Here is a 16,937-nt window from a genome sequence, read left to right as displayed (position 1 = left end):
AAAAAAAAAAAAAAAAAAGGGGGGGGGGGTGTTAAATAGGTTTTGTGGTGCTTGGCTATGATGTGCCAAAACACATCTTTGTTGTGCCTGCTGAGACAAGCAAGAACTGTGGAAAGGCTAAGAGGAACAGAAAGCATTAATATTTTAGAAAACAATGTAAATTACACTAAAATCCTGACATAGCTGAGCAAGGAGCAAACAGCGGAAAGCAAACAGTATTGTTCAGCTGCTCTATACTCAGGGGGCCAAGAAAGCTAATTTTATTTTATATTTTTTTTGCTAGAAGAATACAAAGACCAGACACTGATTCAGGTTGGCACTTCTCTTCTTTTCATTTATAATGGGCGTGCAGTTCTTGTAATGGCCAGGCGTACAAAGAGATCATTAACGTGAGCAGAAGCAGCAGCAAAGCTTAAAATTCACAGGGGGTGTCTCCACTTACAGAACTGCAGCAAAAGCAGCTGTGTTCAACAACTTTGCCTAGCCAGCAACAAATCTTCTGTCAAAAAGTGGTCCCAAGACATGGCTTCCTATTCGGTGTGATTTAACCCTACCCCCCACACATCAAAATGCTTTTGTCAGAACATGTGCCGGGCTGCCTCTCAGAGGCTGTCACTCATGAAACACCTTGGGCTGCGTGTTCCCATATCTGTACTAGTCCTTTCAAGGAGGGAAAACAATTCAAAGATGTTTACATTCAATATAGGGTTTTCTGCCTTTTTTTTTTCCTCCCTGAGGAAGCAGGTGAACTAGTTCAGTAATGAGGGCAGAATCCCGCTTCACATTCAGACATGTAGATTCGTGCATTTAAACATAGATGCCTGTGGGTGAGACAATAAGGACTCATTTGTGTTGCCCAAGAGTAGTGTTACTCGAGACTCTCCAGCATGTCTGACATGAAGATGACACAGGACACCAGCTCCCACCTGGACCAGAGCCTGGGCAAGAACTGCTACAGCATTTTAAAAATCATCGATGTTAAGAGACCCCTAATATCCTCTCAGTGAAGTCAATGAGGCAGTTTTCAACTGCCTAAACCCACTTAGCCACTGATACGTGAGATGGTTTGAATAGTCAAGACATCTTGACTATGGAGCTGCCAAATAAGGCACTGGACCTGCGGGATATTCAAACCTTACCAGTGTAGTAGAAAGGCACCAAGCAGCATATCCCTCAGTGGCTAAAGTGGCTCTTGAGACTCAATTCAGATGCCTAAAGAAAGACACTTAATATAATTTTAGGTGCCCCAGATGTACAAGATCTCCACCTCAAGCCTGTAGATACAATGCAGGACCTATGTGCAAGTCACACCTTTCAGGGCTAGTAAAGAGGAGGAATAACTAAGAGCATTCAAATGGCAGCAGATGTCTATGTTTGTGCAACTAAATCCCAGCAGATGAAATCTAATGAACTAGTCATCTGGCCGAAGGCACATGGGACTCCAACAGCTGTCCCTGCTCCACTGATGAATAAACTCCTGACTAGTTTGGACTGGATCTTGTGTTGACTAGATTTGGCAAGAGTGGGACTCTGCTCATAAGCAGACACTTGCATTTAGACATACAAGTTTTGGCATCTGTATAGACCTAAAGATGAATCTTCAGCCCATTTCATTCTTTTGGGTTTGTGCCCTAAAAGCCAAGAGGCTCATTTGCCTGGCAATTTAAGCATCCACCTGACCTTTAGGCAATCATAGGATAATGGATTTCTTATGACTTGCATCCAGTATAGCTCCCTTACACATCTAGGTGAGGTGCACTGGACTGTTCTCCTGAGAAGTTAACCCCTCCAGGCCAGGAACGCTTTGGGGATCACCAGATGCCAAGGCAGATACTGGGGTAATATGACAGATCGACTGAGTCACTTCCTATGACTGAATGGGCTGGCCCATTTACAACTATATCGTCTTAAGAAGGACACCAGATCCACACTGATCAGAGTGCAGAATATGAACCTCAATAAAAAGCACACACCAGAGCACTCTCTAACTGCTTTAAATCTCCAAACTAACTCATATTCTCTCCATAGGAAAAGCTTAGTAAGAAGTCAGTACATTATTCCTTTATTATTGACGAAAAGACAAGATGAAATCAAACATAAATCAGTCAAAGAAAGCCTGTGAACTGCTGTTCAGAGTGAGCCACAGCTTCTCATGGATGGCTTGCAATAAAGAGCAGATAACCCTTCATAAACAAGGGAAGCAATCCGCCACGCAGCGATTTCGAATCACTTGGAGCTGCTAACAGCTATGGCCATTGTCATGAACAAGATACCAGGCAAGATGGACATCCTCTCAGAGCCAGCAGGGCAATTCTTACAGTCTTACTTTTTTTAATCAACTGCACCTTGAAATCGCTGATTTACTTCTGGGCTGAGTAATTTATCTACAGCAGCTCTTTCTTTTGTAGAGACATGTGACAGATGGAGGTGCTGTTCCTTTGCAGCCCAGAGCTTCCCTGTGTGCCAAGGTCTCCATCCTGCTGCCTCCAGGCAGCTCTGCAGAATTATTTGCAATTGCTATCTTTAGTGATTCATAACACTGAGGTCTGCGGTCCTCTGTACTAGGGCAAATGGCTCTGTTTTCTCACCATAGTTAAGCCTGTACCACAGGAGTCTGGATGGGATCCCTACAGCATTGTTATTTCTTGTTATGGTACTAGCGAAACAACAGGACACACAGTTTGAGGCCAGGTATTTTTGGCAGTCATGTTTTGTTCTTATACGCTCACACTCCCCCAGGATTATTCTCATGTAAGCTTTCAAAGGCCACTGATGACAAATGAGTCTCATCTTGCAAAGCAAGTACCTGTTACAATGAGACTAAACCCTTTCCTGGTGCAGCAAAGCAGTCATCATTTTGTGAACCTCCAGAAGCAGTACTTTAACCATGACTTCAACAGAGAAAGTCCTTTCTTCTCCTTTACTTTCACATTCATTTTTAAGGGATATATTTATTTTCCAGACCAATATGAACGTAACATTTGCACCAGCGTCAAATTTGAGTATTGGTAGAGAATTGGGGTGGCACAAAAGAGAGTGAAGTAAAATACTCTTAAACTCTATTCAGTAGCAGGCATCATGAAAGTTTGCCATTAGTAAGCTAGACCCTGCTGTCATTACTGCCTGAGCACATACCCACATAAAGAGTCCCACAAACATCGGTAGAATAGCCTGGTATGCAAACTAATTACAAAATAGATTGTATTATTATAAAGAACGTGAATAAAGGGTAGATTTGCCCCAAATCCCTTGCAGTTTAAATATGAGACAAAGACAGTAGGTAAATAAAGGCAGATGAGGAGAACAGGGAAGCGGCAATGCACTATTTTCCTGGCATACCATGTCAGCACAGAGAAAAGGTATCAGTCCTTTATCAGCTTAGCAGCTGTAAAACGCACAGATAATTTTTAAGAAAGATTCAAAGCAGGAAAAAAGGTAGCTTTGCAGATGCCTATCAGGAAAGTTTCATGAGGACAAAGAGCAGCAGGGGACAAAGCGTGCATTTGGAACAAAAGATGATGAAGACTTTTACTGCAGGGTGACTGGGGGCATGGGCTGATTTCTTTTTTCAGGGGAGAGACACCTGCAAAAACACATTTGCTGTCTGTGAGCAACCTAAGACTGCGTTTGCCAAGGTCAGAGAAGGGAATGCTGCAGTAATCAAGAAATGATAAGAGCCTGAATAAAAAATTCAGATATGTGGATGGATAGGAGATGCCATACTTTAAACATGCTATGCACAAAGCAAGTGGAAAATATATGTATAGCCTGTTTGTAAGAAATAAGGACCAAATCAAAGAGAATATCAGAGTCTGGTGAACTCTCAATGCCATTTGTGGGCCTGGATGTCAGATAGGCTAGAGATGTTGTCCACAGTGGTCAAAAAAGGGATGTAAGGAAGTGCTGGAGAAGAAAATTAATCAAGTGCTTCCTTTAAACAAGGAGAGCCATAATGCCTCAAGATAGCCTTCTAAACTATCTTAGAACAATGAATACACTATATATAAAACTAAAGAGTTCATAATTTTTAAGCAGAAAGAAATAAAAACAGAAGAATGCACTGTTAGATGCTTAATTTAGTGTGCAACCATTCATATCAGTAGAGGATCTGAACATACGGTGACTTACTGCTGGCTGGTGAACCTCTTCACTTGCTGGGGAGTATGTGGAGAGTTAGGGGGTCAGAGAGCTTAAATACTTCCTGCTCTCCATGTTGCTGAGCTACTAAAAGAAGCCTTTAGAGTCTGTAAAATTAAAACCCATATATTTTAAATGGATTCACAGGAGCTGTTTAAGAACTGAGCAATTGTTATCAGTGTCAAATTGCTTAGCTAAGCATTTACTGTCCAGTCCTTTGTTTCTGAAACTTATTGCATTTTAAACTAATCATTTATCCTGATGTATAGATACTTGCCTGAGATTATGAACGATGGCTTGACCAACCAGATCAACAATCCAGAAGTAGATGTGGACATCACAAGGCCAGACACATTCATTCGACAACAAATCATGGCCTTACGTGTCATGACTAACAAACTGAAGAATGCATATAATGGAAATGACGTCAACTTCCAGGATACAAGTAAGAAACCATTAACTCTCATTAAATAAGTATATTTTTGGAACATGTCTATAAATCGGTTCCACTGGAATAGCTTCCTTGTTTTTTGTACTCTGTGCTGCTGACAATACAAAACCAAGGCTTTTTCTGTCTAATGAAATTCCAGTTACGTATTTGTTTCTTTTGCTTCTCTTGCTTATCTTCATGTCAAATGCATCAAGATGCTGAGGGCTTTCCATAATGCCAGCAGTCTACATCTTTTTCAGAAAAGCATTTAAGCACCTCATTAAATCACAGTGGCTTTCACTTGGATGTTTTACTGAACGAAAGTTAGCACCACCAACACTTTCCCATTCCCAAAGGGTTCATGCCCACCACAGTGCTGGGTGGCATGGGAGCAGAGAAAAGGGACAAACACTGTAACACATGGCCCTCATGTTGTTTCTCTCACTCGCTTGTGCCAGGTGATGAAACCAGTGGCTCGGGCAGTGGAAGCGGCTGCACAGATGACATCTGTCCCACGGAGTTTGACTTCATCACCACCGAAGCACCACCGGTCGACTCCGACAGGAGGGAGGTGGAGGCTTCAGCCACACAACCTGGCTGGTCACTGCAGACGTTGCTTGTTGTCTTCCTCAGTCTCGTACTGCAGAGACAGTGGAGATAATCCCGGATCTGGTCAGAGAAACTGTGTTTTAGCTACAGAAACACTCAATTTGCTTCTTTTCTTATAATCTTGGACAATGGACCATGCCACAAACACTTGCCGTTTTCTATGAGAAGAGAGCAGTACTGCAACCTGCTTCCTGTTTTTGTTTTCCCAAAGAGTACCAGGTGCCAGACTGAACTGCTTCCTTTTTTCAGATGTCTCTGAAGACGATACCCACTCTTGAGAGAATTCTTTCTCAAACCTTTATTACTGGAGACTTTCTAAGCTTCATTTCCTTTTATGCTGCAAAAGTAAAAGGATCTTACAGTGTGTGTTTTCCCTAACGAGAAAATAGAAAGGGGGGAGAAAGCAAGAAAACAGTTTTCTTTCTGAATCAGGCCTGACTCAAGGCTGCTGCATTTCAACAGAATATCAACAACAAAAAAAAAAAGACAAGAAAGGAACATAAAAAAATGCAACCGTTCTTCACTGACAGCCAGGTTTCCTTTAGGAACTTCTGTAGGATGATTCAGGTCATGAAAATGATCATTGCTATAGGGAGGAAGTCTGGATTGTTTTTTTCCAACACGAAAGTACGTTTCAACAGTGAATGTCACGCACTCCATCTGCCAACCACATCAGATTGGTATGAACGTAGAGAAGCTGAAAAATAAGTTTATCTTTTAGTATGATAGTAACTCCACTAGCTTCAGAATATCATGTTACAGTTGTTTAGGATTTAAATCTTAATGCCCAGTAAAAAATTGAGTAGTAGCACGATTTCACCTAGCTTCTTTTAGTATTTATCCATGTTATACAATTGGCATAGATTTCCACTTAGCTCACCATCAGCCGTGGTGGTAATGCTAAACAACGCTCCTGACAAATCTCCCCTCAAGGGTTTGGAGAGAAAATAATCTCTTGTGATATAATCTCTTTCCTTTTGTCACTGTTCTGACATCTATTAGGACTTTCTGCTACTATGTTCATTATCCTACCAAGGTGGCAATTCTCTAACGGACTAACAGCGACCGGATCAATAATGTGTTTCACATCTAACTACATCTTTCATATCAGTTAATTTCAGTATCACAAGGATTTCTTCTACAAAAATTTCAGAACAAGCAAATATATAGTACTGACATGGAGATTTCTTTCACTTTTTTAGTCTTAGTATGATCATCTATTTTTATATATATAAATATATATAAATCACAGATTTTAACTTCTTACTTACAAGCTCAGGGTTGACACTTCTTTGTAAGAAAAAAAATGTTTGGTCAACCAGCTCTTCTTTTTTTGTGCTGCTCTGAAAAGTAACCCTTTAATGACTGGTGAGCACAAAAATCAAAGAAGAGAATTTTTTACATATCCAGTTGTCCATTTCTTAACAGGTTTGCAGGGTGGGGGAGAAAACCTCTCTCATATGTGTGTATTTGTAGGGGGCATGTGAGTTTGTGTGATAGGCCCAGAGAAGGACACGGATGATATTTGCGATGGCAATTGTACTCTCAGATTCTTCAAGGATACTTTGCTTTAATAATCATTGCCTAAATGACCATGGTCCTGGATAGAGTTTCCCTAATTTGCATCTGGTCGTAAGACCAAAGATGGAAGCTGTTTAAATCCTGGACAAACGAGCGACAAAAATTAGACATCAAAACCTTCCCTCTTCCATCAGCCACAGACAAAGGGCTCCTGGGACAATTCTGCGTGGCGTTGAAATGATTCGCCAGAAATTTATTTCCTGATTCTTACGGTGACTCTGGAAATGGTATAGACAAATTGTGGAAACACTGTAAAGCTGGCCAACCACATTACAATTTAACAGCAGAGCAGGTAGATCATATCCATTGCAATCTCTTTTTCTTGTCAAATTATAATTAGGTATCGATTTAGGCATGAAATTAAAGTAGAAAACACACAGCACGTTAAGATAAAGTATACTTACGCACTTTTACCAAAAAGTACTTACAATCTATCTATACAGTATCTCTAATAACAAAAGGCATAGGTTTTGAGCCACTTGTATTCCAATCCTTTTTTTTTCCCCCCTATTTTTTTGTTTATTTCAAGGTATAATGGTCTATTCTTCTGTGCAGAAGATGCTGGTAAGGTTTTCAGATCACACATGTCTTACACCAGCCTTAGCAGGGCTTCCTGATGCTCTGACAGCTCACTCCAGGGCAGACCTTGTGATTCAGCATTTAATGCCTTCAGGAAGTTAAACAGAACAGTTCAAGCCAATTTGCACAGGATTTTTGTTGACTCTGGTACAGCAGGTACAAAGCAGAGGACCTTTTCTTTGTTTTTTGGTGTTTTTTTTTTCTGAACTTGCATATGCAAGAGCCTTTTAAAACTCTCCCCAGTCCATCTCTTTCTACCCATATACACACCCTTTTTATGGTCCTCCTCCTAAGAAACCTTGTTTCAGGACAAGCTGAGTGTTGTTTTGATTTTTCCTGTAGTGCATTTATTCAGTGGTAACTGATACTGTTTCCACCTGATTATTCTGGATCTGAAAGCTTATTGACAGGTAATGAAATCCAAGCCCTCTGAGGCAAGGTCCCTGTTGTACCCGGTCCACAGTGCTGGTTAAGGAGCTGATGGACTCCTAGGGTCTTTGTGTCAGCCTTGGCCCACATTTAGGTGACCTGATGACTGTTTTTAGCTGGTGCAACCAAACCAGTTGCCCAGAATGCTTTCAGTTACATGCAGACCTCCATGGACTCATAGGCAAGGAGTAAGAGGGATGTCTAAGAACTACGGGATTTGCTGAAGGCTGTTCTCACGCAGGAAGGTCCCTGCTCTGCTCAGACTGGATCTTATGAAATGCTGGTGAAACATCAAATCAGACTAATCTTTGCCAAAATGTGGTTGTCTTGTGTGAGTTCTACCAGAAATTTATGTCTTCCATATTATTTCTCCTCTTATTTTCCTACTATGCATGGTTATACCTTGTCAGGAGATGGAGATGCCTTTGCATGAGGTATTAGACATACATTTATTTAATAGTCCCTAAAGATTGAATAGTCTCTTCATACATTGCATTTTTCTGAGATTAAGAGAGCTATTAAATGTACAGAGTAAATGAAATTGGGAATGAAGGAAAGAAAAGAAAGAGCATTTGTGTTCATAAAAGCGAGAATCTACATAATTTCGAATGCTTCCATTTGCACATCCTTTATGTCCAATAATTCTTCTTCTAAGGTAATTTTTGGTGTGCCACAATTTAAATATTTCTCTTCTGTTGGCAGCTGGTAAAGTAAGAAATGATAAAGAAGACAATTACCTGTTAAAGAAAGAGGACCTAAGTCCGAAGAAAAAATAATTTGATTTTGTAAACCCTTTGCACTCTGCAATCCAGAAGTTCTTGCCATTTTATGTCCTTTTACAGTGGAGTCTCTTAAAAATTAGACGCAATGAATGACATAACCAGTGCTGTAGACCCTTGTGAGGTTTTCCATTTTAATATTAATTAAACTGATTTTACATTGTCCCCAAATTTTTGGTGTTTGCTGTACTGCAGATTTTTCTAGTGATGACTCAGTACACACTACTGTTAACTGCAGTGCAGACTACTTGAGCGCTGGCTAAGTTTAGGTTTTTCAAAAAGAGACAATCCAAAAGAATTGAAAAGAGAGGGTAGAGATTTCCTGCTGAAGAGGAAGAGCAGAGGAACCTGTTCCTTGGGGCTCTGGTAAAGGCTGATCTATCCCAATTCTCTAAGAGGCATCGCAGAGCTCTGTCCATGGAAAGATCCCAAAATACGAGTCTCACTCATGCAAATCATCCCATGATTTTCTGCATGATCTTTAGGAAGGATGACTACAGCTGTGCATTCCCACAGGTGTGTGACCCAGTTTGAGCTGCTTCCATGCAAAATGGCTGGGAGCTAGAGCTGTTCTTGGGAGGTGGACTGTGCATGCAGTGTCTCGGCAGGCAGCAGTGGCCATCAGTTTAATAACCGACCCTGAATCATTATCAAATGTAACCATACTTATTCAACAAGACTTTTTTCATTACTTCAACATGAAAAATAAATTACAGCACTGATGCAAGTTGTGGTTTTTGTTTTTAATTTACCTCCAAAGATAATCCATTACAATGAATACAGAAAGTTATAAAGTGATTCTACTGGGAAAATCAGGTTTCTGCAGATTTCATTATGGAAATGAATGTCTGGACAGGCCTCAGATATTCAGAAGAAATCCCCATTTCAAAGACCATAAAGTTATATTTACTAAATTTACCCATAAATTTTCAAACCTGCTTGATGAGAATGAATAGAGTTACAACAGTGGAACATCACATAGAATTGCAAAATCCCTAATTTCAAAGGGAAATCCAACAGTCAAAGGCTAAGACTTAGATGTGAGGCTGAGAATATTTTGTCAAAACACAACTGACACAGCAATGTGTACACAAAAGAAAATTAGGGTAGGTGATGACTGGACAGGGCAATGTTCCATTACAGCTACTCACATGGACTGTGAGGATTATATTAATGTGTGTGATTGTTATGACTCTTTGGTGAAACAATGATAAAGACTAGAGAATCATGGTAAGGGGGTACTTGAAAGATAAAAAATATGACACTAACCATTTTTTCATTTGTTAAACATCATAGGAGACCTAATGGAGAACCACGAACTTTGAAACTGGTTTTAAAAATAAACTTCTAGCACCTAGCAAGGGAGATGGTTAATTAATTCTCCAATTAATTCAGTCAGAACATTTTCCAATAGTCTATACTAATTCAGTCCATTTTTCTGAAAGCTGTTCATACTGGATTTCTTTCTGACTCTCAATAAAACAGCAATGTTCTCCATAAAAGAGGTGACATTTGCATCCTCACCTGTAAGTTTCCAAACTTTACTCTTAGCAGTCACAGTCTTTCTGCCCAGCTTCCCCACAGCCAAGGTCTCTGGACTGTCTAGAAGTTGAAGAAAGTCACTTAAGTTTGTCCATAGATAAAAGTCTACATGGTTAAATCAAACCATTTCAAGAAAATGGGCCAGTATTTCAAACAGTTCTCATTTCACCTTCATTTTTTATCATGCAGCATTGATACTTAACAGTGTAACATGCATGATAGGTTTTTATCTCATGGTGCACTGGGAAAAAAAAATCTCTTCTTGCTTTTCCTCCTTTACTCCAGCAACAGGAAATCTGTGAGGCTTAAAGATTTAAGGACCAGGCAGCACCCAGTAGTGTAGTTTGTTTATTAAACTAAGAACAGCTATATTACCTAAAGAAGTTGCCTTTTTTCTTGAGAGGTGTTAGGGAAAGGGAGTACCCATTTATCATTAGCAAAAAAGAGGTACAGAATGGCAACGATTTATCTTAGGTATAGTGGGGTACCATCTGTCAATATCTCTGACATCCTTTAAAGCCAAATTTCCGGGGAAGACAAATCTAATTCCTCTAAAATAGAAATCACTTTGATTGTCTTCCTTGAAAAATATATAAAGTATATGGCTTTCAGTTCTAAGTTGTTGAGGGAGCTGGAAAGAAATTTTCCTTCTGCAAAATAAGAGGCTAGCCATTTAGACAGCTCTGCTGCTCTCAGCTCCTGGAGCTGCTTTTCTATCTCTCCAGGGCTCTGCCAAACTGCCATGCAGATCACCTGAAGCAAGGAGCCTCCTGGGCAGGCAAGCCAACCCTGCCAATGGTGGAGTTTGTTCTTCCAAGACGGTTAGAGACACAACTGAGGGGAGAGGGAAGCAGCAACTTCGCAGTGAGACCCAGCAGATGTATGATCTTGGGGGACTAACAATAAAATCGCGTGAGGGACAGGTGGTGCTCCTCACTGCTGTCCAGCTCTTCCTTTAGACCTACTGTCTGTGAATTTTCTGTGTAATCTAATTATAACCATCCACTTGTCTACATAGCAAAGAACCAAACATTTCTTCAGAAGTCAGTGGTGTTTCTGTAGTCTGCTGTTCTCTCTCTTTTCTCAGTTCCCAGGGTAATTATGTACCTTTGAGTGTGTGAGGAAGAACTTATTACCTGAAACAGATTTCTATGTCCTTTTTCCTAAAAATATACAGTATTTAGGCACAAAAGTCCTTCACATCTTTCACAGAACTGACTTGATTCCACTACACCTCTACTGAGTTTTCTTCTCCTCCTTTCTTGACCTGAAGAGGTCACTCATGGGGACTTCGAAGAAAGCCGACTCTAGTCATTGTTTCTGTAGAGGTCTCCCACATTCCACTAAATACCCCAAACACCAGGTTACAGGTGAGCTGTGCTCTTTCTCCCTGGCTTCTCTCACCCCAAAGTTTCATCCTGGGCCTGAGAAATTATCATGAGTCTGAAAAATTCTTCCAAAGTTTTGTCAAAGCCAGTGCATTCCAGAGGATAAAAAAAAAAATAATAAAAATTTGGCAGATCTGTGTTTCCTGATGATAAATATTTCTAACTAAAGCTTCCTGTGTGGCTCTCTTCCTCCTGTGTGCTAGACATCTCATCTGTCTTTGAGTCACAGTGTCCCTTGACCACGTTCTTCTCCAGGCTGAGCTGTCTTTTCAGTCATTTTTAGCTCACTGGATTTTCTGTCTCCCTTCCTTATATCTCTGTGCCTTTGGTATCATTTAATGCTTCTCTTTTCCGTCAGAGGATGTAGCAACCAAGAGATTTGGTCCACTTATTTTTTGGTTTTGTCCAAGTTTTATCAAACCCCACCTTTAGCTTTTGTTCTTTACTCTAAACATATTCTGACGGGTGTACATTCTTTATCATCTGAAAAAATAATCCTGATAACTCTTTTTTCAGTCTAGTGTAATATTAAAGCTTGTAGAATACATTTTGTCTCATTCATTCAATTGTTTCTTCCTTGTAACTATAGCATACAGTTTGTATTTTGCTATCATCTGCTGGGCTGATGAGCCAGCAAGGCCAATGGCAAAGAATTTGTGGATTTTCTATAGCAAGATTAACTAGACAGGTAACCATCAAGAAACATTTCACATCAGTTCTTTAATTGATTGGTTTGAGGTTTGGTGTTGTATTATTATTTTTTTTTCCCTTTTATTTTATTTTAACTTTCTGGGCTTCATTTGACTTACCTCCACATCGGCTATGTGTTTACTACATTATATGCATATAACATGATTAGAGATGTACTGATTCAGTCTTTAGAGAACTCAGATTTATTTTGGGGAGTTGGTCAATCTTAATCTGCTTCTGAGAGCTATGACGATCATTCTTAAAAATCTGCCCAAAGAGAAGTCAGAGGAGTTCAGATTTCAGCTTTATGCTATCAGTTGAGTTTGAGGCTGCAAGAATATTTTGTAAACAATTTGTGAATATATGAGTGTACATGAGGGAGAAGAAGGGAGCACTTGCATCTCCAAAACACTGGGAAGCTTTTTTTTCAACTTTTACCTAATCTGAATGCAAATTTACAATTTGCATTCAGATGTTCAAGGATGTCAAACTACATAAATTGATGAACGTTTATATACCAACTCCTCCTAGGTTACTTTGTTTTGTTGGTAAGCAATAACATTTAATTTCTAATAGCAATTTTGTTACATTTAGCAAATTCAAAGAAAGTATGTTGTTTAAGTAGGTCAGTTGTCTTGATTTGGATATCAATTGACATTTATACTTGCTTGTTAAAATTTTATGACTCCAGACGTATGAACATTGCTTGAAAGCATGCAAATTGTTAGCTCTGGTTTTGATGCTGAAATTCTAGATTAGTATTTCACCTAGTTAAATGTGAATTTATAAGGGTGATATTTGAATGCAAGTCAAGTTTAGAATAAAATTGGTTTTAGATAGAAATAAGGTTGGGTTGATAAATCTCATTAAACATTAAACCTGCCAGATCTGATTTTAATATATCAGCCTAATGTGACACAAAAAACCCACCCACACATGTTGTCTATAGATCATACCTGAAACTAAATGGTACAGCTTCTTTTTTAGGTAAGTTCCAATCAAAATGAAAGTTAAAGAAAAATCTCAAATTCTCTGATCTCCAAATGCTACTTTCAAAGTTACAGTATTTAGCAGCATATGGTAACGTGTGTGTATATATATACATATAAAAATATGGCAGTGTAGCAAGACAGAGTTTGAACTTTTAAGGAAAAGATTCTTTATGGCTTTGTAACTTCAGAGAAGTGATGTACCATGGACAGATATAGAAAAATGTGCACAAACATTTTGATACGCTTGTGAAATAAGTTTCACAGAGCCCAATATTTTTTGTGTAAAATGCCTTAAATCACTTTCTGTAGGGCTAATGCAATTGAATTTGTTGCTGTATATAGCCTTTTATAATAATTACTTCGGATGCAACACTAGACTTTTCTTTCCACTACAATCATACGCAGCCTTATGATTGCTAACTACAGTAGACAGACTATGAAAGCTCTGCTTTATTAGCTGTAAATGCACTTTTGGTCCACTTGTAGACTTAGAGCTTGGACGTGAGACGAGGTGACAGTGCTAATAGTACTGAGACCTTCTTGATGGGCAATCCCTACATTCTCTCAGGCTTGAAATCATTTCCCAACAACTCTTTTTCCTCTCACCCCATCTGTCTTCATGAGGTTTTCATGACGCTCTGTCTTAGGAACTTGGGTCATCCCACCTAGCACTGGGTGCTTCATGGAGCATGTTGCTCAGCAGGGTTGTCTCTCTAGGTCTCTGCAGTTAGTCAAAAGAGACAGGTACCTCCGTATCTGGGGATGGGGGCACACCTCTCTTTCCTGCACAGGCAGCCTGGGATGACAGGCTTGTCATTTAGGCATCTCACTTAAGTGCCTGGAGGTAGATGCCACTGGTGAGACTGGGAGGAACCAGGCTTCGCCCAGACTCTCTCCTGTCCTTCTCCTTGTTGGCACAATAGTGCCTCTTCTTCATGCCAGTGCTGGGCTGAGGAGCCTTGAGAGGGATCCCACCCGGGGAAGTCATAGTCTAAGAACTTCATTCTGGGCCAAACCAACCCTGATGTAACCAGATATACAACCAGCATGCATTCATTGTTCTGAATGCTGCTTAATGCTGTTATGTTTATATCCTTCCTTATAAGACATTTGAGCCTGTCAACTTCCCTAGCTACGAACATGCAACGCAACTGCCTTCAATGCATCCTGTGCACAAAGGATGGAGCTCAAACAGGTCTCTCCTGAAATCCCAGATGCCCTTGCAAGGCTGGTGAAAGCAGCGCGAAGGGCTCAAGCCAGCTCAGAGAGGCAGCAAGGAGTAAAGTCCACATCACCGAGGGGCAGAAAACAGATTAATACAGTGCCTCAAGAGTGAGAACACCGATAAAGATACTCTTCGGGTTTAATCACTAATGCACTTGGTTGGTTGTCAGTCTCAGCGCCTACTGAATCAATGCAAGGAAAATAGACATTTTCTAAGAGGTCAGTAGAAAGAGCAAGGTTAATATGCACAGGTTAATGCTGGCAAACCGCTAACACACCTTTTGCAAAATAGCTAGTTGTGTCAGAAATCAACTTTTTAGAAGCTGAAAATAATGCAGTGCAGCTTCCTCTGTATCCCCCACCATCTCTTGGGACTCCATAATGAGGAAATCCTTTTTCTTTCCCCAGCCTCCTTTGGGGGTTAGTACTTGAATGTGGCAGAAACCAAAAGCCCTAGTTGTGAAGCACTCATTCAGTGTCCGATTTTCTAGGTCTCCTGCTCTTCTGCTTTGTTTTCCTTTTTACATTTCTGACAATGGCACACTCACATAGCATCTGTGAGTGTGCATCTCTCTCCTTGATATATATTTATTTACACATATACATGCATATGTATCTCCATAAATACAGCTACAAGACAGTAAATTCCAAGTGCATATGGTATAAAAGAGTATTGGAAGGACTCCATTTACCACAATACTGACACAGACCTAACAAGAAGAGTCCCAGGCAAAGACTTCTGCTTTAAAGATGATTGTAGCTTGTGTTTCTGTAAGCGTTGCTGCAATTTTCTGAAATAACTGTGGAAAAGGGTGAGTCTGCAGATATTATTTGGCAACATCTGCTGGTGCTAGTAAGGAAAATGTGAAAGATGACAACTATCCAGGTAAAAACAGCAACCTAGATGGTATCTCATTCACAGTATTTTTGGGGTTTTACTGATATGAATTTCATTATTTCTTGTTTTTTGTCTGAACACATAAAATCTTGTTAAAGCTCATTGAGCTTTTCAGAACCCCCACCTCCTTCCTCTCAGGCTACAATAACAGCTAAATGATGACTTTTCTGTATTTATGAAAATGTCTTCTTCAAAAATGAATTGGGTGAAGTACTGATGATCAAAACTGCCGTCCTATTTGGTGTTTGTGTTAAAAATGAGATTCATGATCCATGGAAAGAGGCTCTTACTTCTAATGGTATCATCTGACCCCTTTAACTGAATTACAGATTTATAATTGGACTAACACTGTCCGTCACCCAAGAATGACATGACACAACAATACCCGATGGATTACTCCTGCAGCCACTGGGTCTTTTTCATTACAGCTTTTCTTTCCACACACTTTCCTCCACAAAATTTTGATTAGTAGAAATGCATTCAAATTTCCCTGTGGATAAAAAGCAGGGAAGTGTTTGACATTTTCATGACAATCATCTCAGACGGGACTGTTTGGCCCATTGCTTTTCCATTTCCCCATGAGTCTTTACTAAGTCCAGTGCACAACAGTTAATGTGGTTTTCACAAAACACTGATCAGTACTGTAAATACCATTTCTTCCCTCAAGACTTGTAATGAATTCTGTGTTTCTTAAGCTTGTTTCTTTCACAATTTGTCATGTCAAGGATGTTAAAGATGATATTTGGAAATCACAGAACAGTTAAACCATAAACTGCTGTGTTCCTGTCCATTAATAAGAAAAGTTTGACTGCAGGGATATTTTGTTGGAAGGGTTGTATTAACAGTCATTTACATATATATATATATATATTTGTAGTGCTGCATCTGCTTCTTTCATGTACCTTAAAATTACTACCAGATAATGAATGACCTCCTTTTAAAGTCATTTTTTTGTAACGCATCTTCCTGAAATATAGGCATTAGAAGACCTTGCTGCTCAGCCAAGGCAATTTTGCCTGGTGCAATATTATGTTACTAGACAAAGGCATTTGAAAAAGGCCATACATTTTATTTTCTAAATCAATACTTTCTTTTGCTGCCTACTGAAAAATCCTTTTTAGTGCTTACAACACACTTGAGAGTTAGGATAGGATTGTAATATTCACTAACAGACTGAGACAATACCTAGCATTCTTAAAGATTAATTTTATTTGCCCTGCCTTTTGCCTGCAAATGTTATCCACGTAATGCCTTTCAGACAGATTGTACCTTGTTAGTTTCCCTGCTTCATAGCATACATATATTAATGAATACGTATTTTCATTGACAACAGTGTAAGGCAAGTTATTTCTCTCATAGTGTTATTCTACTGTTTATTCATGTGCATATTTTAAATTTGCAATGGCTTGTTGGAAAGTCTAATTGATTGTCACTGATTACTAGCCAAAGTTTTGCTTTTGTTAAGACACCATTACATAAAATTGTGATCATTACCTGAAAGTTTAATTCTGATTATTAGGTCTTAAGGATACTCTTTTCAAAATCACAGCAAACTATTGTCAAATCTCCACAAAAACATGGTGTTAAAAATGTTAGAAAACACAGTTTTACCAATTGTCTTTATAATGAGAAATAAAGAGTCTTTTCTCAGTTAAACAA

At 39.4% G+C, this 16,937-nt stretch overlaps 1 protein-coding gene across 2 annotated transcripts in view; it reads left to right on the top strand.

Annotated features, from left to right (window-relative positions):
- Positions 1–16,937, top strand: part of GPC6 (glypican 6) — an 804,821-nt gene extending 787,884 nt beyond the window's left edge. For both annotated transcript variants that reach the window (XM_014955517.1, XM_014955516.1), the window contains 2 exons: positions 4,407–4,582; positions 5,026–16,937. In XM_014955517.1, the coding sequence (XP_014811003.1) occupies positions 4,407–4,582; positions 5,026–5,228 (379 nt within the window). In that variant the 3' untranslated portion in view covers positions 5,229–16,937. The remainder of the gene's footprint in view (positions 1–4,406; positions 4,583–5,025) is intronic.

The sequence above is a fragment of the Calidris pugnax genome, unplaced genomic scaffold (genome assembly GCF_001431845.1).
Source record: "Calidris pugnax isolate Ruff unplaced genomic scaffold, ASM143184v1 scaffold153, whole genome shotgun sequence".
Classification (NCBI taxonomy): Eukaryota; Metazoa; Chordata; class Aves; order Charadriiformes; family Scolopacidae; genus Calidris; species Calidris pugnax.
This window is presented reverse-complemented; position numbering and strand designations above follow the sequence as displayed.